The 26,119-nt window shown below is 32.3% G+C and overlaps 3 protein-coding genes across 20 annotated transcripts in view; 2 read left to right on the forward strand and 1 right to left on the reverse strand.

The window, feature by feature from the left end:
* The first annotated feature begins 34 nt into the window (after positions 1-34).
* On the forward strand, positions 35-2,075 carry LOC122514541 (putative uncharacterized protein DDB_G0282499). The gene is made up of 2 exons (XM_043631437.1): positions 35-333; positions 449-2,075. The coding sequence occupies exons 1-2, from the start codon at positions 76-78 to the stop codon at positions 1,889-1,891; spliced, it is 1,701 nt and encodes a 566-aa protein (XP_043487372.1). The 5' UTR covers positions 35-75; the 3' UTR covers positions 1,892-2,075.
* A 630-nt stretch (positions 2,076-2,705) lies between these two features.
* LOC122519736 (MATH and LRR domain-containing protein PFE0570w-like) lies at positions 2,706-6,318 on the forward strand. Its single transcript, XM_043639407.1, has 3 exons — positions 2,706-2,902; positions 2,989-3,179; positions 3,259-6,318. Exons 1-3 carry the CDS (start codon positions 2,846-2,848, stop codon positions 5,702-5,704), a joined length of 2,694 nt encoding a protein of 897 aa, XP_043495342.1. The 5' UTR covers positions 2,706-2,845; the 3' UTR covers positions 5,705-6,318.
* A 1,654-nt stretch (positions 6,319-7,972) lies between these two features.
* The window catches only part of LOC122519746 (afadin), a 45,611-nt gene continuing 27,464 nt past the window's right edge, over positions 7,973-26,119 (reverse strand). For 4 of the 18 annotated variants that reach the window (XM_043639442.1, XM_043639436.1, XM_043639418.1 and 1 more), the window contains 23 exons: positions 22,454-22,550; positions 22,082-22,376; positions 21,466-21,584; positions 20,680-20,940; positions 20,074-20,353; positions 19,264-19,920; positions 18,935-19,183; positions 18,708-18,848; positions 18,567-18,632; positions 18,411-18,484; positions 18,189-18,307; positions 15,267-17,957; positions 14,189-14,287; positions 13,558-13,708; positions 13,248-13,484; positions 12,280-13,131; positions 12,069-12,198; positions 11,117-11,993; positions 10,777-11,039; positions 10,355-10,362; positions 10,214-10,274; positions 9,842-9,954; positions 7,973-9,754 (listed from right to left, as the gene is read on the reverse strand). In XM_043639442.1, the coding sequence (XP_043495377.1) occupies positions 9,532-9,754; positions 9,842-9,954; positions 10,214-10,274; positions 10,355-10,362; positions 10,777-11,039; positions 11,117-11,993; positions 12,069-12,198; positions 12,280-13,131; positions 13,248-13,484; positions 13,558-13,708; positions 14,189-14,287; positions 15,267-17,957; positions 18,189-18,307; positions 18,411-18,484; positions 18,567-18,632; positions 18,708-18,848; positions 18,935-19,183; positions 19,264-19,920; positions 20,074-20,353; positions 20,680-20,940; positions 21,466-21,584; positions 22,082-22,376; positions 22,454-22,550 (8,063 nt within the window). In that variant the 3' untranslated portion in view covers positions 7,973-9,531. The other 14 variants (XM_043639494.1, XM_043639486.1, XM_043639503.1 and 11 more) reach the window with 14 other exon arrangements.

The following is a 26,119-nucleotide window of genomic DNA, read 5'->3' on the forward strand; positions in this document are numbered from 1 at the left end:
TAATATAAATATTTAATATATTAGTTATATGAGTTGAAAATTAAATAATTATTATTTTATCCTATAAGCAGCAAAATGGTAAAAAAAAATAGGAACGATAAAAATGATCTTACAAAAGTGGGATATAAAATTAAACCAGATATAATATTATTTACACAAAACAAAATGCTTCCTACTTTAAAGTTCTTATCCCCAAAAATGTTTCCAAAGATTTGTTCTTTTCCAAATGTTAAACCTATAGTACAACTTTCCAAGTATGAAAATAAATCTACGTTATCATTTTTACAAAGCCCATCGCACGACTTCCAAAATAAAAATCAACAACAATGGAAGGTGAATACTGCAATAATAATTATAAGTATAATAGATAAAATAGATCTTCTCCTTTTTTTCAATACTATGCTTTCATCAATATGATCTTAATAAGTTTATTAATTCAAATATCTAGGTATACAATCCAACCTATGACAAGTCATACAAGATGCAACATCAAAAAAGAATTAGCCAAGATCAATTAGATTTACAAAAAAATTATATCTCTAGCTCTTTAAAACAATCTTATAAATCAAGAAGATTAATGGACAATGATCAAATTAAATCTTTAACGTTTCCGAACACTATAAATTCATCAGACAGTAAATATTATTCCCAGAAAAAAGTCATTAATTATTATAAAGAATCCTTTCCTATTTCTACATTAGAATTATGTACCGATGAACAACAAAATCAGAAAGCACATAAAAAACCATCTGATAAAGCCCAATCTTCTACTAAGAAAAACACTTTACTTGATAAAAATAAAAATGCATTACATAAATCCAAGATGTCATTGCCAATGACTCCAAATATTTTTCAAGAGAAAGAAAGAACAAATATAAATTATATTAAATCTGTGATATCGAATCTAAATCATATAGAAAACAAGAATCTACCCAAAACTGCTGAGTTAACTTTTTTAAAAATGAATTCTAACAATAACAAAGATTTATTAATTCCTCCAATGTATCAATCATTTTTTTGCAATTTTATTACACCTGGGTTACGCTCTAATGATAATAGAAAAGAAGCTGTTAGAGTAAAAAATAAATTGTATACCAGTTATAGCGAGCATATGGTGAAAATTGTAAATTATGAAAACGAAACGCAATTATTACAAATGTACTATCCTAAAGTGTGTAATTTAAGTTATAGTATAGAAGAAAAAAAAGGCATAAAAAGATCAATGAGCGTAAACCAATATAATAAATCTACCCAATATATTTCCAATATAAAAACTAGTAATTCAAATTTGCATATCGCACAAAATAAATCTAACAATCTAAAGAATAACTCATACAAAGTTCTATATTCTTTAGAAAATATTAATCGTACATCTATGCCTGAAAAAAAAGCTTGCTTAATTAGAGCATGCCAGGTAGAAGAAAACAAACGATACATGGAAGCTGAATACGACTGTAAAATAAAATACTCATGGCAGATTATAGGCACAAGCTCGCAAACTTCAAAAGTTTTGTTAGATAACATTCTAGAAGAAAATCAAAGCCAATTTTCTAATAATAATAATAATAATAATAAATGTGAAGTTAAATACTCTTGGCAAATCATAGGTACTGGAACACAAGTAGCATTGGAAAATAACAACGATGCAGATTATTGGAGCGGAGTAATATTTTCACCCAATATTCATCGATATGAAAATACTGTTATTGATGAGAACAATAAAAAGACTTACAACTATAATGGATTGTGCGAAAAACAAGCGTGTAGAAAAAAATGTATAATTTTAAATAATCAATATACTCAGACACTCGCAGAGAAAAAAATTCAAACTGATGTCCTCGATTGTAAAGCAAAATATTCATGGCAAAATTTAGTCTTTCAACATTTGTAAATTAAGAATATTCTCTAATCCCTACATAAAAATATCCAAAATGGAATAAGCACTAACAATGAATCGAAGTATAATTTTTAACCTAATTTTGATGAAGAATAACTATTTTAGAGGATGAAGATGCAAAAACTAAAAGATGGCTTCTCACAAATTTATAAAAAAGTATTTCATTAAAAATAAACCATGTAATAAAATATTTATTACCTAAGTATAATATATATCTAAAAATAAAAATAGTCTTGTGAGATTAACTAAGAAATATATATATACTACCTAATAAATATATATATATATATATAATTGTTTTTATATTGGAATGGTCCAAATAAATTAACTAAATTAGTTTCTCTATAAAATAAGAGATTATATTCTAATTAATATTACTATTTAAAATCCCTAAAAATTATAGACTACCTGTAAAATAAGAGAAACGACAATTAAAGTCAGTTATTCGCCTCTCTTTCACAACACTACTTTAATCACCCATACGATTAATAGCAATTAATAATATATCTTTCTATAACGAACTTTTATAAATTAAATATGTTATCACTTTCTCTTGGTCTTACATACCGTCATAGAGACGTGTGGATCATACTTAGCGCGCCAAGTTTAAAGAGAATATATTCTCTTTACATATATATATATATATATATATATATATATATATATATATATATATATATATATATACATTTTTCTTCTCTATAAAATTAATTTAATGTAACTTAACCTACTAAAACATTAATATACATACACATTATGAGACATTGTACCCCTATTATGATTGTACACAGTTCATATTTTGTCTATTACTGATTGCAGTGACATCTGGCGGCAGCGTGACAAAAATAGTTGTCACACAGCAGTTAGTTAGAAAAAATATGTTTCATTATGGTATTTGTAAAAATTAAATAATATTAGTTTGTTATAAAGTATTAACTATAGAAAGAAATGGACAGCGAAGATATCGACATTTATGAAGACTTGCCTAGTTACAATGATGAAACAGTAATATATTTATATATTATTCTAAATATTTTCTCTCTCTCTCTTTTTTTCTAAATATAATAATTGAAAAATGTATATTGTTTTAGGATTTTAAAGATAATGAAAATATTTTTGAAAAATGTGAAAAATTGATAAAAGAAGTTAGCGAACTTAAATTACAACTAGAAAACACCCAAAAAGTTAAGGAAACTTTAGAGGTTAACTTATCTTCTCTGCTTAAAACAGCAAAGGCTGAAATTTCACGTAAAGATAGAATGATAGCCGAACTTAGGAAGCAGTAAATATATTTTTAAATATATTTTATTAATGAATAATTAATTATAATTTAAATAATTTTAATATAATGTTCTTTTTAGAGTTGACGATATGACTTTTAGGAGGGGTCATTTTAATAAAAATGTGAAGGATTGTAACAAATCAGTGCAGCAATTATCTGAAAAAAATGTACATGAATATAATCATGCAAAAACGTACGCTGAGAATGAAAAAACTTTGATGCCAAAGTTAGCAAATTTTAATTCAAATAACGATAAATATGATCCGGTTGCCAGTAATTCTTCTGAAACAAATTTTCAACATTTTGAAAGCGTTAATTTTAATCAATTCAATGAGGATCAAGAAGAAGATTACGAGCATTTAAATAATCAATTTTGTAATACAAAGTATCATTCTAAAAAGTTACCTGTACCTCCTACTGCTAGTACTACTGTTTATACAGAACGTTGCCGTAAGAAGATAATGGAAGAAGAAGAAGAAGAAAAGAAACAAAAATTATTATTACAAGAAAAGAATGAACAAAATACACATATTAATATCGATGACAAAGAAAATTATTCATACCCTAGTATACTAAATTCAAATGTGGATGATACAATTTCAGAAAATAAAGAAGTTGCATGTAATTTTACTGATAATACTAATATAATTATTATTACGGACGGCAATACTGTTTGTTCGACAAATCAACAAAAGCTAGCTTTAAGTAATAAAGATTCTAAGAAAAGGCCGAACAATGTTGATACTCCTTGTAACAAACGTCAAAAATTAGATGTTGAACAAAATATGTGTACAGATAAAACTAATATTTCTGATGAAGATGTATGTTTTGGATTTGAAATGACAAGTACAAAAAATAAATTAAATAGTGAAGAAAATAGTAATTCTTATACAGAAAGAAATGTTAGGAGTAATAGCAAGTATGATAAAGATTCAAGATCACATAGCACATCTTATAGAAAAGAAAAAGAATTTTATAAAAAATCTAGCAATGATCATAACAATTATTCCAAAGATAGTATCGAACATTATCGTGAAAAAGATAAATATAGTCATAAACGAAATAGATCGCCTGTTTTAAAACACTCTGACAGAAAACATAAACATTATGATGATCGATACAACAAGGATTACAGAAATAAATACAGAGATAGAGACAGAAGACGAAGTTCTCAGGATAAAGAAGACAATATTTCAATAACTTCCGATAGATCTTATAAAGATAAAAGTAGACCTAATGAAAAATATGGTACTACGGATTTTCATTCGTCGAAAAGTAAAGGAAACAAATATTCTAGTTTACATGGCACTAAATCTGTATTACATGAAAGAAGTAGAAGTAAAATTAAGGAAAGGACGAATTATAAAACTGATGATAGAAAATATTCCAAACATACAAAATATGATAGGAACTCGGAAGATCGTGAAAGTACTCCGTGCGAAAGGAAAGGTAAAATAAACGAATTCAAAGCTATAAATGTTGTGAAAAAAACAAATGATTTTTTAAATGAATCAATTAAAATACATAGTAATGATTCTTTGGAAGAAGGTGAAATTATATCTCCCATTAAATCTAATTTCAATAACGAAACAGATGATACAAAATTTATCTCGGAGAAAAATGTTAACGTAGAAACTCGTAAAGATTCTTTTAAGATTACTTTCGATCAATTCGAAGATAAGTTAAAGCCCGCTAACAGAGTGGATACGCGTACGTGTTTAACAAGAAAAGATAGGGAAAATGTAGGAGATAAAGAAAATATGCATCAGATTGAAAAAGTTGAAGCTGCAATAGCTGTTAATACTTGTCCAGGAGATACGAATATGCCATTGGTTGATAATAAACTGGATTGTACAATAACATCAACAAACATTGTACCGATTTTAACATACGTCAACAACGATGTTAAAAATATTATTATCAATGAAAACAAATCTAAGTTTGATAAAATTGATGAATTACAGAAAAATGCTAAAGAATCTGATAGTACACGCAATAATATTGAGAGATTATCTAAAGATATTTTAAGAAGCAATACAAAAATTTCTGCTGAAATTAGTCAAGAGAATAATATTGTTTTTAAATATAATGATAAAAAAGAAGATAAAAGTTTACCTAATATTTCCAAAGTAGGTCTAAGTAAGGATAATGTTTTCTCTGTTGACAAACTTCAAAAAGAAAATGATAACGATCAACAAGAGTCATTAGAAAAAGTTAATGAAGAAACTGTAGCAATAGATCTCCAAGAAAATAATAAAAATAATAACAATAAGTCTGTCAAGGCTAAAGCAACTAGAAATAATAAAAAAGAAATTTCGAAATGTGACGACTCTGAAGTCGTTATTTTTGCTCGGCGTAGAAGACATATTAATTTAACTGATAATAATGCATCTATGACTGTTATCATAAATCCTGAAAATACTAATTCAGATGTTATTGTAAAAGATAATGTAGAAAATAATCTGAAACAACGAGCATGCAAAATATCTCGTTCTTACAAAGATCTTTGTAAAGATGACATATAATAAAACCCTAGATAATAATTTGTTTTTAAATAGCACGGTCTATTCTTTTTTCTATTTCAAATAATTATTAACTTGCTATCTATAACATAAAAAAACAAGAAAAAGAAAAGAATTCCACGAATGCATTGCCTGCAGATATGATGTTTATTTCTTCGTCAATGACTTTATGTCATCTTTGTAATATATTGACATAATACAGTAATTAAAAAATATAGTTCGTTTCCTAAAGTGCAATCATTAATGTAGATAAAATGTAATAACGCTAGTTAAACATTTATGATCGTTGTGTGTGACCGTAACTCAATATTATAAGATTAAATGCTACGATTCCACTGCAATTGAATAAGTAAAATGTTATTACAAAATACAAAGTGCAAATACTATTTATACATGCATGTATATCATTTCACGCACGCGAAGGAGGGAATTTGTTTCTTTTATTCGTTAAATAGTTGCACAACTTGAATATTTCTTTCTTATGAACTTGTGTAAATTCATTTTTACGAATTATATATAAACAACAAGTTGCTCAGCCTAAACGCTTGTCACAAGATCACACATTGCCTATTTATTTAATAGAATTATTCGGAGTAAACAATTGAATATAAAAAAAGTTAGAATCTAAAATAAAAATGAACTGTATTGTTAAACTAAAATATATACTTCTTTTTCTTGTATTTTATTTTTTTCTTTAATTGGTTGACCTAAAACTAACCGAATGTATGTGAATCATTATCTAGGTAAAAATCATTTTACCATTCATATTCTTGTATATTATTCAAAGACACGTGTTAGGGCAATACAGGATCAAGAACGAACATATATCACTATCTCTTAACGATATATGGCTGTATAAAGAACTGAAGGTCCATATTCGAAACGTACTAACAGTTTTAATCTTGTATCAGAACATTAATTTTTTTTCTTTTTCTAAAAATATTTCATATCGTGTCTACGTTCAACGCTCGAAATACGGACCTAAAACTAAATCCTAAAAAAAAAAACATTCAATTATTCTTTTCGAAGTTGCAATCGAACCATTTTAAACGCATAGAATTACATAAGTTCGACTGTCTTCTCAACAACATTTTCTTTTTTTCTTTTCTTTTCTAATGAGCTGCACGACATATCACGGTCAAATTCTAAAAATCTAAAATGTGCTAAAAAGTAATTAATAATAATAAAAATACAAATAATATAATAATAATAATAATAATAAAAATTATAATAATAATAAACGTAAAAAAAATACTTTTCACCAACTTAAATAAACGCCGGAAGAGTCGTATCTCGGTGAAAGCTGCAAAATTGAAACTGCACTAAATGTATACAACAATAATATTTTAAAAACGCTAACATGATCGTTGTTAATCGATTATTATTATTAGATCGGCCGAACTATTTCGTTGAATGTATGATTTTTTTTTATTTTTAAAGTCTTGTCCAAAGAATATTTTTATAGAGAGAGTCATATTTTTTTTCAATATACATTTACGTATTTAATTAAATATCTCCTTCCGTTCTGTCCCGAAATCTATATTTCGTAGGAACATTTGGACATAATATTTTATTATTAGTAATATATAAGATATTTAAATATATATATCAGAACATGAGAGTATTTCGTAAACTCTCTTTTTAAAGATTTAAAAGGTACAAGAATAATACACAGCATATACGTACACACAAATATGTCGTACGTAATACATAATCCACAATTTAAGAAAGATTATTTTTCGTTTTTTTTTTTCGATACAAGGAATAATATTATAGGAGTAATTGTATATAATAATCGACTCAACCGGTCGTTTCGTACTAGCCAGATTAACAGTCATTAATACGCGTTTTTCTCATTTAACTACTAATATTGCTATGTGTGTTTTGTGTTTTGTAAGATTTATCAAACTAAAGTCTGCAGGAAACTCTTATTACAAAGTGACTCTTCGACGATCCTTAATATATCTCGGTACTGTGGTCGAATTTCTCAAGTCTGTGAACATTCCAAACGAAATGTAAATTATTTAATACGTTTTTTTTTAATAATCTAACATAATGTCATTTTTAATATTCTCGTTCAAAAAATAAATTTGTACTTAAAATGAAATACACAATTAGTGTATATACGTATCTATATATAAACAAAATTAATAAAAAAATAATTAGTGTGTAAAATAACGGAATACAATAAATTATTTTTTGAAATCAATTGATTTCGTGAATGTTCACAGACAATTTTAGTAAACAACTGTGTATACTCTTCTTTTCTCACATTATCAAGATTATCGCATTAAATAATCTTTGTTAAATCCTCTACAATACTAGGCTACGCGATTTCCTCCAAATGTTCTAAGAACTTTTCATGCCTGTACACCAATGTGTATATACAGATATGGTTTTCGATTTTTTATATATTTGTCTCTCTACATTAATATTACTCTAATATTTAAACTTCTCCACAACTGGTTTATATAATAATTAATTAATAACACCATCGATGTGTTTTTTTTTCTAGTCATTTACCTAAAGTTAAAATGGAGGACCCATCAAACGTATATGAAAACTTTTATAATATTTATCTCGTTGTGTTTGTTTTTTATGCAATCCATAAACTCTTAAGTATATATTTACACATTGTGTACAAGCATATTCGGTTCTCATATAGAGTATTACAATTATCTATATAATTTGCTTTATTAAAGCTATGTACGCGCGCTTTTCTTTGTGTATTTTGTACAGTACTCACACATTAAAATTGCTATGCTGCAGTTTAATGAAGAAGAAGAAGAGAAAGAAGAAATATATGATGAAGTTAATATTCGCCCTTTTTATCGCGCACACACATTCATACACGCTACACGCGCTTAAACATCCACCCATATACTCATACACACAGGTGTATATAAATATAAATATCAAACAATAGAAGCAATGCGGACGGCTATGTTCAGCCTATGTACAATCGTGTGAGGTACATTCTGATCGGTTTATTTCAATGTTACCAATCAAGAATTACTCTTATATAAATGAGTTTTTCTTTTTCTGTATATTTCCAAAAGCTATATCCTTAATTAAATAACTATATTTTCATAAAATATTAGAATTAAGTTGGTCCACCGAAGTAACGGCATAACGAACGTTAGTATATATCGTCGACAAATAGTTTCAAAGACTTTTAAATATGGCTACCAATTTCTATTATATTACTCGACGATCAACATTGATAATATTATTTCATTTTCATTCTAAACTTGATCCCCCGATAGATATAATTCATAGACATATCATCATACATATATATATATATATTTTTATACAGAGTGAGCCAAAAATTTGTTATGCGATTAGAAAAATAAATTACTCTTTGTCAAATCTTTTTTTAAACATATAATCAAATTTTAAAAAATTCCAGAAAAGAGTAATTGATTTTTAAATATCATGTAGATACTTTTAGACCATTCTGCATAATCTCTATCATTTGATTTCTTCTAGAATCTTAAATCATTGAATATTTAAAAGTTTATATATATATATATGTCTATTAGATGACAAACGATAACGATGTCATAATATAATATTTTTGTTTTAAAATTAAGGCATCCCTAAAAATGTCAAGATAAAGTTGTAGTTTCATTATTTTTTTTTTTTATGTTCCCTCATGTGTTACTTTTTAAATAAGTATATATTTTATAAAGAGATATAGAGTAAATCTTCTTTAGTTATTGATGATGTATGATCAAGCTCCGGTAAGCTTGTGATCATCACTACAAATTATGTAGTATACACTTCCGTAATTAGTTTTATGTAAGAAAAGGACGATTGCGTTTCACTTAGCCTTTCATATTATTGTTATTAGGACTAAGAGGACCACCGATATTATCTATTTCACGTTGAGCTCGAGATATTTTCACCTTGTCTCGCGGTGTACCATCTTCTCCCGTTTCCATAGCAAACATCTTCATTTTCTCTTTGAAACTGAGCTTCTCAGGTACCGCACCCATCTGCAAATTTTGTTGCTTTTGTTTCTCAGCGAGGCGTTTTGTCCGTGGATCTCTAAAAAAAAATAAATTCAATGATATTTAAAATTAATATTATTTTTTTGCAAAATTGATATAACAAATAGAATTAATTAAAACTAACTTATATACTTCCTGTGCACCGATCACACCGGGTGTGGCGTTAACAAACGGGACGCCAGGACCTTCCGGAGATTTCGGAGACGCTAATAAATTTTCAGCATCGTTGATAAAATTCTGAGAACAAAATAGAAACAAAATGATAATTACTTTAAATGCAATCTAATATTTCTCACGTTGCATCATGAAACTTTTAACAATGCCTATACAAAAATTACTCTGCAAATGCACAATTTCGAATCATCAACAAGCCAGATTACAAACATTAAAAATTTATGCACATACATATGGATAGCAGCGAATGAAATGTATAACATCGATAATATATAAATATGTGTTTATAATGAGTCGAAATATATTAAAAGCGTTAACTTACTAATAATGATTCAGCGAATGTATAACTGGTATATAATTTGAAAAGAGTATTCCATGCAAAACTGCAAACGATTTATATATAATATCATTGTTATGGTAAATCACAGCATAATAGTGTTATATATATGTATGTATACCTTACGTTGATATCTGCCAATGAGTTGCATTACGAGAAAATATTTAATAAAATATTTTTGGTTATATATCGTGTAAAATAATTTTCAGATGTTAAGCAGGAGCTAGATTATAAGTTACAATATTTGTGTGTGTATATTGCTGAAGCTAGTTAGCAAATTAATTAATTCATGTGTTTTTACGTGTCACATTATTTCAAATATGTGCTCTTTTTTCTCTTTTTCATTTGGTGCATAAGCATATTTTAGTGCAAAATTACACATTTGTTCACACCTATACGCTGTATAATTTTAATCTTTTGTAAAAAAAATCGATCTACGATATTTCTCTTTGTATTGATTTGATTTCAATACCATCAAACTCGTATATCTAATTATAAATATATTTATAGCTTTATCTTTGATTTATTTAGTAAATAAGAGATCTTACATTAGGGTCTTCTCTAATAGTGACCATGCCCATCGAGGATGAAGTATTTACATTTCCTGACATGACATTGCGTGGCGTTGTTTCGGTGTTTGCGTTTGGATCGTGAAAGGACACCCTCTTGATCGTGGAGGATGTTAAAGGTGTTAAGGCAATATTGGACGAGGTCGAACTGTTTGACCTAAGTGCACTCTGTTGAGACATCACTGCATAACTAGATCCGCGTTCTGGGGGTGGAGGTGCATCGGTATTTCCATTTTGTAAAGCTATACAAAAATGATACAATTTTTTGTTTAGTCAAATCAAATAAAATTAAAACATGTGTACATAGCAATTTACTTACATGGTGATGTATTGGATCCATTGATAACTAAATTGTCTAATCTTAGCATATTTGGATGCAATGCTTGTTGATTCCTATAATGTTGCATATGTTGTTGCTGTTGTTTGTACAACTGTTGTATATGTTGCTGCTGTTGTTGCTGTTGCTGTTGTTGCTGCTGCTGTTGATGCCTACTTTCTTCTTCTCTTTGTCTTTGATTTTCATCAAATTCTTTTCTTCTAATTTCTTCAATACGACGTTGCTGTGATTCCCTTTCTTCATTATTTGGAGACATTGCAGCTGTATATGTCTTTTGAATATTTCCAATATGAGACAAAGAGGAACTATAATTCGATGAGCTGGGTAATTGTCCTGTATTATTTTGAGATTGATTGGTATTTTGCTGTGGTTGTTGTTGTTGTGGTTGTGGTTGTTGTTGTGGTTGTTGTTGTTGTTGCTGCTGTTGTTGTTGTTGTTGTTGTTGTAGATATATTAAACCAGAATTATCATTTTGTACTAGGCACGAATTTCCAGCAGCATTTGGAGACAATGGAGTGCTAACAGTTTGGGATGTAGGTGGGGTACCTCTTATCGATTGATTATTCACGTTTGCTCTCGACAATGTATGTTGTTGACTTGCTGTGTTCGTTCTTTCTTGAGAATTAGCTACACTCAATAACCCTTGAGCCTGTGGTATACTCTCAGTATCAATATCATTACATTCGTCGTCGTCATCTTGTTGATTGGCGGCTTCTTCTGCTCTTTTTTGGAAATCTCGTTCCAATTGAAGAGCACGTAATTGTTCGTCTTGTTGAGGTGTTCGATGAGGCAAAGCGCTTAATTCGGCAATTTGCTGATCACGCCATTGTCTAGCGGCTTCTCTTCTTCGAGCTTGTTCCTATAATATTTGAATTAAATAAGATCGTGCACACAATGATATGAGAATATTTTTATATAAAAGAATTTTATATACCTTTTCGCGTTCTTCACGTTGCCAAGGATTACTAGCACTATACTGATATTGACGAGGTTGTTGCATTGTTCCTGTTCCACTTGCTGGATAATAGCCACCTCTAGGCGGATCTTGCATACTTGCGGTATATCTATATATCGAATATTATTATATACACAATTTATAGATGTCTTATTTTATATCAGGTAAATAAATAAAATTAAATAGTAACCTCGAATCTGCTTGATTATTATACAAGGGATGAGTTAATGTATTAGGTGGCGGAGGTGGTGGGCTTTCCCTATACCCATCTTCAGGAAGAGCAGGTCTTGCTGGTGGAACCTCGGTAGTATTAAAAGAATTTCCTTCGACGTTATCTTGAACCATAGTAGTATTTTCATTTGAATACTGATCGTTTCTAAGCTCAGGTGGTCCATGAGTATAGTGTGACCCGTTTTGAGAAGTCATGTATTGACGATTATGATCATAATGCGATCTAGTAGAATCTTGAACTGCGAGAGATTCCTTTCCAGATTCAATCGTTGGTACGTGACGAGGTGGTTGTTCTGCTTTCCCTTTGGATGCTAACCCATACTGAGCAGTTGGGTGTTTGTTGCACTGGCCATACTGAGCATATGCAACATCAGGATGACCATACGCTAGTCCCATTTGTTGTCGTGTTGCTGACGATGTTGCTAAATTAGGTGTAGAACCCAAAGGTTTCGAAACAAGAGCACGAGCAGGTACAATACCAGCTGTTTGATTAGCATTTGCCGGTCTCATGTTATATGTATTTGGTCTATATTGATTGATCATTGGTACACCACCGCGTAACTCGCGTCTTCTAACTTCTTCTTGCATTTCTTGAAGTTTAGCTTCCTGACGTATTATATCTCGCGATGATTGCGACCTAGGCGGAACCGCATTTTGATGCTGCATCTGGTTACCAGAATAACCTTGTTGTTGAGTTTGAGGAATATGAGCAGATATTGGTCTATCTCTTCCTTGGTTCAATTCTTGCGCCGGTGGCCGATTCAGAGAGTTTTGTGATCCTCTCGAGCTTCGTTGTGTATGTAACGTATTCCTAAAATAAACAGAGATGAAGCATCGAATTTGGACGATATCAAAGCACTCGTCTTCAATAGATTAATCAACCCAGAAGCGTAGGAAAATCAAACGAGAAAGATTATTGAAGTTTACCTCTCTTCCATATGTTGCTGAGATAAACTTGGCTGCTGTTGTTTTCCCGTTGAATCTTGATTTCTATAAACGCTCAAGTTTTGATAGAATCTTTCGGCTTCGTTATTCTGTAAATTATTTTGGAAAGATCCATGAGGTTGATTTGGGTTTAAGTTTGGCGAGGATTGTTGTCTGCTAACCAAACCACTCGGAGGTAATGCCCCAATTCTCGTTGGATCGTGCAAATTATGGCTCGATCTAAAGATAATGAATATTTACTTTGAGATATCCGAAATAAATGTATTAAAGAAAATTAGCATAATCATTTTACCTAGAGCGTAGGCAAGAAGCTCCGTTCATAGCAGGCATTGGAGATGGTTGAACCGGTGGTGTAACGCTGTTACTCGAAGATGCTCTACTATACCCTGGGTTGAAGATTTCATGTTGTTGTTTTCCTTCAGCACCCATATCTACATCACAATCTTTCGAATTAATGTTGACATCAAAACGTACTCATAAGCATTAAAAGTGTATTAAAATTTGATTATAATCGATCGGATCCTTCCTCGTTCGTTTTCATTAATTTATTGATAAAACTTGTCTATAATATGTGATCTGGTGCTTGAATATGTAAATGTGATAAGCAGTATGAAATAGTGTAGAGAGAAAAGCTGAGTGTATGACTCACAATCAGGGTGATTATGCAAATGATTAACTCAACTTTCCTGAGTTGGTTCTATCTCACAAAAAAAAAACAAAAGCAGTGATCGCTAGACCGGGAAAGCAAAGATTTGCAAGCCAGTAAAGATAATCGACATGATCGTTCCATTATCATCATTTTCGAATAAATTTGGGTTTTTCAAATGTATCATATTTTGTATTTATACAAATATTATTTTGAATAATTTGTAAATAAAAAATTTGGAAAATCTTTTTGAAGAACCACGTCAGGGATTACTTACTGTGCAAGGCTGGGACGGATTTGCTGCTATGAATTTGTTGGGGAATCGTTTCACGTCCAAGTCTAGATGAAAGATCACGTTCGCTCATGCGGCGAGGCCCTGCGAGATAGCACAAGATGCACAAACAAAACATTATTAAAAATTAACACAACAGCACTGCACATTTTTGCACGTGACATATGATTTAACATAAAATTACATGCATCTAGGTAAACATGCGAATAAAATATTTTTTTTGTTCCTGATTTCGTTTTCCCACATCAAAAATTATAGTTACAATGATTGTTATATACATTATTTCTTTTTTCATGATATTATTATTTTTATCTTTGCTGTTATACATATCATACTAAATCATATTATAAATGTTACTATTTATAAAATGAAATCAGTATAACATGCAAGCAACAAGACACATCAGAACATTTGACTGTACTGTTCATATATACATGTATATACATGAGGATGAATCGTTAGTAAATGGCAACTGGTTTTAGATAAAAGTATTTTGTGTAAACGATCTGATCTAGAAGAGCACGTTTCATAGCCGCAACAGATTTAAACAATGGTAATTATAGGACTAATCCTAAACAGTGAAAACGAAAGATTCTAATTTCTTGCATTTTCGTGCAAATGTTTTAAGAAAACACGTACGATGCATGACAAAATGCAGATGCATTATGAAAAGCGAACGTATTTTATTTTTGTCAAACAACGAAAAATATTAAATCATCATAAATAATAATGATAGTAATAATAATAATAATAATAATAATAATAATAATAGAACCTGTAATAATAATAATAATAATAATAATAATAGAACCTATAATAATAAAACATCTTAAGAAAAATATGTAAATAAAATATAAATTATAGGAAATAGGATAAATTATTGAAATTTAGTGCATCTTTTTCAATTAGGAATTGGAATAAAAAAAAAAGAACTTAATCGTAAAAAGCAATTTGTAGTTTCTGTAACGTGAAACCAAATGGGGGGGGGGGAAATAAGTGCAGTAACTGTATCGAACGAAAGACAACATAAATCTTATGAACGATGTAATTTGTGCCTGCTTACGCGAAGCGGAACCGATTTCCATCGATGGAAATACATGAATATCTCGTTTCTCCTTTCTGGATCTGGACGTTGATTTAGATTGTGAGATGTCCGGGTCACTTTTTGATTTTTTAACGATATTCAATGAATTCCGATCGATCGAACGAGTTATTGACGATGATTTTGCTTTCTTTTTACACATTCTACCAAGATATACATTTCCTTCGATGTCTATGGTCGTTGTATTGTCGATAATACGAATATCATCTTTTGATTCTTTTTGTTGTGAAGACGTGCTCATCGAACAACTACGACACGTAAGTTTTCTCGACGTTTGACTGTCATCATCTTTTTGAAAGGTAGTATTTTTTTTATGAATCTCTTGATAACTCTTCGATAAACACCGTCCATTAAGCAATGGGGCTTGACGTTTTTTACGATTAATCCTACTTTTCTCACTTTGCAAATTTTCCCAACTGAATGATAACTTTGATGACCGTGAAAGAGAAGAATTTGAATCGAGACCATTCGTGCTTCCTAAAGACCCCTTATATTTTTTTTCTTTTTCTTCTTCTACTTCTTCTTGTCCTTCTTCCTTCTTTCCAATTGATAGAGTACCGTGAACCGTAAAATTACCCTCATTATTGTGATGATGTTTTATTAAACGTAGATAGAGCATAGCGGTAGATTTCTTGGAGATATCTGGCGCCGATACCACTTTATTAGAACGTGCTGGAAAAACGAAATATTTTCTAAGTGCTGGGGTCATATTAATTTTATCGTTTTTCAATTGATCCGATGACGATAATTCTTTTAAAGAACAGCATCGTGCTAACTTGGAGGTTCCACGTTTTTTACGTTTCGTTTCTTGTTGCTGCGAGGAAGAATTATTTAAAGATTCTATGTTCAACGAAGACGTTGACAAGTTTTGTGATTTTTTTGATGGTTCCAATTCTGATTCGGTACCACTGATTACAGATTTATTCAACGATTTACTAGATATCTCAGAATTTTCTACGGAATCGTCTATTTGATTTTCTTGAGGTAAACACAAAGGTGCATCGGTGTTATCGAGATTAGAAAATTCTTCGATTTGTTCAATAATGTGTCGTTGCTCTTCTAATGACAATTTCATTTGTTTGTCTCTAATTGTCACGTTAGTGTCATGGATATAAACATTGTATTGTCTTTCAGGTGACACTTGAGTACTCTTGTCCTCGTAACATAAATCAGATTCCGATTTGAACATTTTACCATTAGCTGATCCACGTACTTCGGTTGTTGAACTTCTTGGTGATGTAATGTCGGGTTCCGAAGCAAATTGTCTGGAATGTGTCAACTTCATAGACTTCATTTTAATTAATCCACCATCCCCTAAAGCTGAAAAATGTTTAGCCAAGGTTGCTACTCTTCCACAACCTAAACGTACTTCGTCAGGCGATTTCCAAAATTTTCCTGTACTCGACGTGTCACTGGATACTGCGTCATCGTTCACTCCACTTAAATCAAGAATTAATTCAGGTGTTATTATCTCTTCGTCTTTTGAAATTAATTCCGAGGTACTCAATTCTTGCTCATCGTTTTGGTCCGTGGTATCCGTAAAAACATTAGAATAATTTTCATCGTCATTGTCGCTGTTACTTTCGAGCTCGTTAGAAGATAATTTCTTGGACGATATGCTGAGTTTCGGTGAATCATCGACATTGCTAGTTTGACTTTCAGTACTTTTTCTTGAGTTTAAGGAACATTGACAAACCGTGTAACATTGTTGTTTCGATATGATGCCTGATATTTCTACTCGAGCTCCTAACTCATGAGCATGAGGATCTTTAAATCCGGTAGAGGAATAAAATAAATCGTTACGCGACTTTGGATTACTTGTTTTATCTTGCGGAGTATCATTGTACAACACAGCATGCTCCTTCTCTTCACCCTTATATTCTTCATTTTCTTCAGATTCATCATCTGGATAATTATCATCAGTCTGATCGATGTAAGGAATAGAATCGAAGCATTCTTCGCCGAAAGGAATCGAGGATAAACAGACGTTCGGAGTTGTGTCGACTCTTTTCACAAAACTATCGCCATGAAAAGGACAAGTCCAATGATTCTCAATTGTATGATCTTCGTTGGTATCATCAATTTGTTTAAAAGTTAACCCGGACATGCTCTTATTTTGATGTTCGCACGTTGTTGGTACAATGGTGTCAGGAAAATTAAAACTATTTTCGATTTCATGAGGACATTGTCTTTGAAAATGACAAGGTATCGATAATCGTATTCCCTCGGGTTCTTGGATAATAGGAATAGTTGATAAAGTTTGCCAATTTCCCGATATTGGCATTCGTTCTTCGTTAAACCTGTTACAGATTTCTCTGACCGGATAAACAGATGCTGATCGCGTCTTCACGAAATTATTACGCCATTGATGCGGATTCTGCGTTAATGGATAAGAGGGCGAAGAACTGAGAGAGCGACGCTCGTATTCGTTAAGGTACAAGTTAGTTTTGGGAAGTTGTGTAGCTGTCGCACCTGGTAATGTGGATTGTTCTACGTCCCAGCCAACGTAGTGTTCTTGAGGAGGAGTAGGAGCACCCTGCAATGGTACGGACAAGAGATTGCCCATCGAGTGTGACGTAGATGCTGGCACGGACACTTCCGGAGGTCTAGCGGGGGGTTTTATGTGTTCTGACTTTGGCCTGGCCTTATGTGCTGCTCCAAACAATAGGTTAGTTAAGCGTTAGTAAAGCTGTTTAGAACATAAGCGAAGCGATTGTTGATTTTTTTACAATGTAGTAGTGTGAATATTTGATATTTATAAAAGAGAAGATTTTAATCATTTATATTTATATTGAATTATAGATCATACTTGACTAAGTTGTTTGGACGCACCGTTCCCTTCAAATTAATCAGTAGAATATTAAAATACGTTAACATACATACCCCTCGTCATTATGGGAGATGGTTGAGATAATAAAGTAGCAAGTCCATGATATATCGCGCCTTGTTTAGCAACTTCCAAAGTCACTGTTGGGCCCGTTCGAACAAGATACTCCGCAGCTCTGATTTATAATACAATGAAGATAAAGTAAAATTAAAGAAACAAATGATTGTTAGAATAATCATTAAATTTCATATTAACTCCTAATATGATTTCTCACTCACTTTTCTTGTGTTATTCCAACTAAACTTTGACCGTCTACTTTAAGTAATTGATCGCCAGCAGCTAGCCTTCCATCCTAAAAATATAATATAAAATATTAGAAATTTTATGCGACTTTTTAAAAAATAAAAAAGCAGGTTAAGAAATAAAATATTTACCGCATCTGCTGCTCCTCCGGCAACGACACTTTTGATATAAATCCCTAATCTGTCTTGACCAGCACCCTGCGTAATAAATTTTGATAAGTAAAACTCACTGGACAATTAATAAACCTTACAATTCCTATAAACTTATCATACCTTAGCAGCAACGATACTCAAACCCATGCCATTGGTCGACTTATGCAATTTTATAATATGTATCTCTGGTTGACCTTGGTTTTGTCCGACATGTCCAGTGTAGCCACCTGATCTATTACTCATCGCACTTGGACTACGTAACTACGAATAAAAAAGTCGTCCTTTATACACGATCGTGTGATAAAACGTGAACAGCAGGATGATAATAAATGAACTAAGATACATACGTTCGTATGATGATCTATCATATAGATAGTCCAGTAACCACTACTAGTAGGTTGAGATGCCATTCGACACAAACCTTCTTGTTGTAAGGGTGATAGAAATTCAACCAATCCTGGTGGTACACCTCTTATTACCTCGCAACTGTAACCATCCTCTGGCAATAGCAAAGCTAACGCCAAGGTGGATTCTTCTTCCAAACGTATTTCACGTCCGTCGGCACGTGCAAGTGTATCAGCGACACTTTCGGCTACCTTTATAACAAATAAAACATGTTTATGTAGCCACTTCATAACATTAATTGAGGAAGTAAAGATTAAATGAAAACACTTACTCTGACAACGTTTTCAATGAGTTCGGCAGGAAGTCTTGGTTCATCGGCAGCTGGCTGATACTTTTGCAACAACGCTCTTACTTGTAACGAGTTTAATTTGAAACAAGTCGAGCTCAACGTAGCCAATTCTTCGGCGTTATATTTTGGTGCTTGGAGAAGATGCGTAGCTTGCATGATTGTAGCTAAATGACATTGACTGGCTAATTCAAGACCCTGTCTCTCAGCCCACGTTTCTAAGGCATTGAGCCTTGCTTTTAATCTTCGACCAAACCACCGGACGCAGAGATTTCCGTTAGAAACTAGAGCGTTGAAAGCGATTGCGTTGATCGCGTGAAAAAGATGACTGAACAGTTGAATGGTCAATGCTGCGTTAACTCGACAACGTCTTAACAGAGCCATCGTATTGGAAAATATTTGTAGCACGCCAGCTTCTTTAGCTGGTTCATCAGCGTCTGCCATGAACTGCGACATTGCTGGCGTCAACTCTAGAGAAACGCAATGTACGAGGGATGCGAATGCAGCGTGAACGGCATCAGCTAGGATATCTTGAGCTCTCGTTGAAAATGCTCCTACGTGACGATCGCTTTTCAGCATGTGCAATAATTCGGAACCATTTGCGAGCCAGAATGCCAAGGAAGACGCATCCATGTATCGTTCCTATATATTAGAAATAAATACAAATTATTCAGTTATTCCAAAGAATACCTAAATTTTAATGAATCCATCAAAGTGTTTCTCTTGTGCTTCATATTGAATTATTCTTGTTATAGGAAATAGTTTAACCCTCTTCTTTTATTAAAAACATTTTACCTGAATAACTCCTTGTATCATCAAGGCAATATTCGTAAGCATCACTGTCAAACGATGTGCTCTTTCGATAGGTTGTAATTCCGGTCTGTAATGAGTGCTAGCACGATATCTAGCAGACAGATATAGAGTATAAGTCGGTGCTAGTTTGAATTGCGGCGCTGAGGGATCTACGTCGGTGATGACAGCACGTAGAAACGCTTCCTCCGTATCTTCCAAAAATTCCAATACTGCTGGTAGAATAGGGTCCGTTCCTCGTGGTTGATTATCGTATTGGGGATGTCTGTTGATTCATCAAATGTAATTTCGTTCATATAACCGATCATTAACATATTTATATATATCTATATATGTATATGAATATGTACATATATATATAAAAAAAAAAAAAAAAAAAAAAAGAAATGAAAATGTTCGTGTAGAATCAGCTAAAAATTTTTAAATAATGGCAAGCAAAACGATTAGATTTTGATGTATAACAATTAATTACGTTCTTTTTTGTTGCTTTTGTTTAAAGTTTTGATTTAAAATAGAGAATCAAAAAGCTAGCAGCTAATAATAACAGCTCTTAACGGATGAATCAATCTAAACGTTCGCCGTCCTGGTTACCTGTTGCCATCTCTACTACTCGTCAAACTCGCAGTTTCCACATTGCCGTCCAGGTCGAAGGTCGTTTCATAATTGTGAGTCACCTCTTGTGCGTGAGTACCGTGCGTGGGACTACGCGATGTGCTAGCTGCCGAAGATTTAGTGGGACTCGGAGGATTCGAAGTTTGACCAGAACTCTGTGGGTGTCCACCGTTTGGGGATCCAGAACCTGATCTGTACTTGTCCGAATTTGCTTCTTGGCTGGTAGCATCTGGCGATCGTCTACGATAGACAAGCAGCCACGGCGCGTGCGAAAGACAAAAGACAAAGCAAAACTAAAAAAATGGACTAAGCGCGCGCGCGAGAAAGAGAAAGAGAGAGAAAGAGAGAGAGAGAGAGAGAGAGAGAAAGAGAAAAAAAAATATAACTAAAAAGGAAATTTATGTACATGGTATGCGTGGACGAAGCGATCTATAACTAAGAAAACAATCTAAAGCAAACGATGCTTGTAGTAGGAGAAACTCGAGCTATACTCTAAGTATCTATAGCTAATTCAGTGGTTCTCAAAGATAAATATTCATTTTATTTAAGATTATTTAGATAAATGATCAAGAGATTTTAAGATTTGATCTCAGTTACATTTATCAAGCGTTTTTGCTTTATTTAAATATTAAAAATGAAAATTATTAGATAAGAACTTATGAGTCCATAAATCATACGTACTTTGAGAAGTACTGATCTAATCTATCGGTATATTAATATAAGTGTATGCAAGAAGAGGGCTCGTAAATCTATCGCTCAACTCACCGGTCGTATGCATACTCGATCTGTCTATTGGAGTCATGACGTTGCCTGATACGGTCGTCGGGTGCGGGGTCGATGAATCTGAAGGTATGCATTCTTCCGAACTTGATGATAGCTCCATTCTAAACACGGGGAAAGAGACATATAAATATCAAACATATATAAGAACATTTTTCCTTGTACGAAGAAGTTTGACAATCTTTTTTAAGATCATTCAGAAAAGAAAGAAAACTTATATTCTTCTACCCCCAATCTAAAGTTCTTCATACAGGTAAACTTATATTCTTATAAACTATTGATTTATTTTTTATAATTCCCCTTGAGAAAAACAAACAGTAGTTTTACTAGTTCTTGATACTTAATATTATATATTTCTTTTTTCTTTCTCAAAAGTTCTATTCGATTAATTCAAAAGAAACTGTTTTGATAAGTTCTAACAGACTCCACCATTCATGGTTAGATTTTTTGTAGATACATTCTATATGACTATCTCAGTTAATAAGATTATATTAAAAGAGTTGAAAAAAATCTCTATTTCATATTCAATTAACATTCCAGCAATGACGATGACTTAGCTTTCCCCACTAATGATTTAATCGAGACTCAACAGAGAACGTACTTGAAGTATGGTAGTCTGATGTATTCGTTGATTGTTCACAAAAGTATGAGCGTCCCTTGAGCATGGCGTCAGTGTGACGATATTTTCCGTAAACGCTATAACGCAATGCCTTGGCATAACGGTAGGCCCACTGAGAGTCAAAGTTTGTGATTGCACGCCTTGTGGACCGAAGGGTCGTTCGGATCCAACTTCCGTCACGTTCGGTTGCAAACGATATCTGACACCCGCTCCGTTAGGAATATCGGTACCGTCTGGATTCAATTCTAATAGAAATGGTAATCTTTCGTCTTCGTATCTAAAAATTAGAATGAATAAATACATGAACAAATTTGTTAACAATTATAATAAATATCAATGTTTATTAAACAATACCTGTGATCTAACTCGTTCCATTTTCCAGAAGGTTTCTTTTTACGTTTACGAGGCACATAATCTGCCGGTCTCCTCCTCACGTGAAACATGATTGATCCTAAAGTCGAGAAAAAAAACAAATGAAAATAATTTACATATTTATGTTTATATTGATATGTTATAAAACCCAAATTCAGGTTTTCGTAATAGTGATACAAATTTTTTACGTGAAATTTATAGTATTCTGCACTGATGTAAATTACTAGTATTTTATATCAATATAACTTGTATTATAAATTAGTATAATATGTATTATAAATTTCTAGTATAAATTAGTATAATTTAAATTACACTAATAAATATTATCGTATGTTACTACTATAAACTATATTTTATAATATATTATATTTACTTAATACCATATAATAATATACTATTAATAATAAATATCATAACCGTAATAAAAATTATACTAAATTGCTTAGCAATATATTTATATATATATACAAAACATTAATTATCAAATACGAATTAATTTCATGAAGACAACATACAAGAAGATAAAAGAAAATAATTTCAATAACTACACACATAAATATATATGATATCAAAGTAAACGAATATAAAATGTTAACGTAAATACATGGAGAAAAAGCGTTCGTTCCCCTGTTCAATGAACATCGTTCTTCAGTTGCTATACTTGACCGGAGAAAAGGCGTATATCTCATCTCGTTCTACTAAAGAGGGGAAATCGTTCACATATATTTAGTCTTTTATCTCGGAATCCTTCTCTCATGCATACGAGCTTTAGACTGGGCCGGTAAAAATAAAAAGAAAAAAAAGAAAAAAAAGAAGAAAACGAAAAATAATAATAATAATAATAATAATAATAATAAGAAGAAGAAGAAGAAGAGTTGAGAACTGGCTATCAGAGCTTCGTGGATCGAAAGAAAACGGTAAGAGACAGACATTTAGCATAGTCATTGTAATACTTATTTTTTTCTTTTTCTATTCTTCTTCTACTTCTTTATTACATATGTATGAATATTATATAAATATGCCGAGGATGATCACGAAGGAACGTACCAAAAGATCTCATATCGTACGCTGCGCAAACTTCAACACAATTGTCTATTGTTTTAAACGGTGGAAAAGAAGAAACAAAAAAAAATAAAATGAGAACAAAATTGAGGAAGAAAGAGAGAGAGAGAAGTAGTATACAATGAGACATCGGTTATCCGAATTAATTAAAGAGGAGGACGGGCGAGGGAAAGTAAGGGCAATGACGCGAAAATAAAGATGGAGGGATGGGATACTCGAACCCAAGAGCCCCATTCGCGCAAATTGCAAAAAATAAAAGGAAAGAAAAGAAAAGCATTACAAAAAAAAAAGAAAGAAATAAGATATTGAGACAAGAAATAACTCCCTTCCAGCCCGAAAAGAATATGATAGCAAGTCTTAAAAATAAAATCTTCAAGGTTGAAGAGGATTTTTATTCGATCTCTGTTCGCAATCCGAATAACATACTTACGTCTTATTCCCCAATCCATCATGTTGATTCCTCGATTTAAGATACAACGTATAGATCAGTAATATATATATATATAATTTGTTTTTAAATATAAAATTAAAATCTATATATATATATATTCGAATTAGAAGAAAGTACGTGGTCCCTTCGTTGATAATTAAACAAACAAAAATCCATTCAACAAAACGGAAGAAAAAACAACGAAATCAGCTCCGTTGTAACTTGGTAGCAATCTCCATGAATATTTGGTCCCTTCTTCTCTTCTCTCGAGGTACCGTAGTCGTCATTTCCTCTCTCCTCGATTCATACTAAACGCCGGACGTTGACGACGAGTGTATATTACCAGTCTGACAGAGAGTGAGTAAGAGAGAGAGAGAGAGAGAGAGAGATAGAAATAGAAAGAGAGAGAGAGAGAATGTATATATGTGTGTGTGTGTAAGACAGAGATAGAAACGGCAGATAGATGTGGCTAAAAGCTGCTCAAGCATGCTCGAGGACTCATCATCACGAAACAACGACGAGTACGATGATGATAATGATGATGATGATGATGATGATGATCTTGATCGTTCAATCGGTGATCCTTCTTCTTTCTGACAATAACAATCCGTTGATCTATCCACCACTTCTTTGTTTCCCCTTCTCTTATCATTATGTTGCGTCAAAAAGGGGTTAATAAGATAAGGACTATTGAGAAAATGTTGACTGTTCTGTCTTAAAGGATTCCAGAGTACACACAGACAAGACCTTTTTTTTCATCGTGTTAGTCGTTGTTGTTGGCATCTAAGACGACCGATCGATAAACGTTTGCCTTAACTACATCGGCAGACGTGCGTATGTATAACCAGCAGCAACCAACGACCAACGAACGAACGAACAAACGAACGATCGTTTTCGACGACCTTCCTTGGAAATTTTCTCTATTGATGATGACCTATATATACATAATTAAATATATATATAGATAGGTACTTAGGTGTGTAGATAGATATATATATAGATGATCTATGATTTTTTTCCTGGGTAGGTCAACGTGCTTATGTAATTCGTTAACTTATCAACGTGATACCGATAATGAAGATAATTTTCTTATATTTATTATCATCGAGATATTTCTTCTTGCACATCTGATCTCTTCTTATTGTTCTTATTCTTTTACTTTGTTTTGTTTTTATTTTTTTATATTTTGATAATTTCAGTATAAAGAAATAAAAATCACACGACGGAATAAAAAGTTAGAATACTCTCATAGAATATTTATTTCCTTTTTATCGACAATTCGATCTCATCCAGTGAAAATCAGGACGATGGACGCTCAAGGAAATCGAGTCCGGCGTTTATGTGCTCGTAGGAAATTGCGTGAGGGAGTAAGTTTTTTCTCTCTCTCTCTCTCTCTCTTTCTATCTACCTATCTTTTTTCTTTTCTTTTCCTCCCTTCCTCCCTCTCTCTTTCTCTTTCTTTTTGTCTCTCTATCCGTCTAACTATCTTTCTCTTTCTTTTCCACTCTCTTGTGAACTCACTCGCACTTCCTTCCTCCTTGCCTTAACCGCGCTCGCTCGCGACGTGTGTAAAAGAGCGTAGGACGCAACGAAGAAACGCCAGTGTGTGCATGCGTGGTGTATATATGTTGGATGTGTGCATGTGCAAGAGAAGAGAAGAGAGAGAGAGAGAGAAGAGAGAGAGAGAGAGAGAGAGAGACGGATATATACAAAAAGGGAACGCAAATCGTGCAAGGAGGCCACACGGTGTACGCACGACCTTTGATCTTTGCCAAATCCACCAACTGCGCAAAGGATTTGTTTTTACCATAAAAAAAAAAAAAAAAAATAGAAAAAAAAGAAGAAGAGAAGAAACAAATAATATTGAAGATATAACAAAAATTATAGGATTCAATTCGAAGGAACCGATTAACAATTAGAATTATTAAGACACCGACGATAATGACAACGACGACGACGACGATGACTACGACGAAGACGACAAAAACGATAATGACAACGAACAACGACGACAACGACGACGACAACCAGCCGAGGGAGGAAAGGTTGCGCTACTGGCGTCGTCGTGCAGAAGAAAACGCGACGCGCCGACGCGTTTCGAGGAGCGAAAGTCAACTAACGCGAGGCACGACCCGAGCCAGAGCCACGGATCTAAC

The sequence above is a fragment of the Polistes fuscatus genome, unplaced genomic scaffold, assembly GCF_010416935.1.
Source record: "Polistes fuscatus isolate 324 unplaced genomic scaffold, CU_Pfus_HIC Scaffold1, whole genome shotgun sequence".
Classification (NCBI taxonomy): domain Eukaryota; kingdom Metazoa; phylum Arthropoda; class Insecta; order Hymenoptera; family Vespidae; genus Polistes; species Polistes fuscatus.

Bases quoted from the DNA above. Each gene is read 5' to 3' on its own strand.
- LOC122514541 (XM_043631437.1), top strand. From the start codon at position 76: ATGGTAAAAAAAAATAGGAACGATAAAAATGATCTTACAAAAGTGGGA. The intron at 334-448 runs GTGAATACTGCA...TCAAATATCTAG, and splicing joins AAAATCAACAACAATGGAAG to GTATACAATCCAACCTATGA.
- LOC122519736 (XM_043639407.1), top strand. From the start codon at position 2,846: ATGGACAGCGAAGATATCGACATTTATGAAGACTTGCCTAGTTACAAT. The intron at 2,903-2,988 runs GTAATATATTTA...ATATTGTTTTAG, and splicing joins CTAGTTACAATGATGAAACA to GATTTTAAAGATAATGAAAA. The intron at 3,180-3,258 runs GTAAATATATTT...TGTTCTTTTTAG, and splicing joins ATAGCCGAACTTAGGAAGCA to AGTTGACGATATGACTTTTA.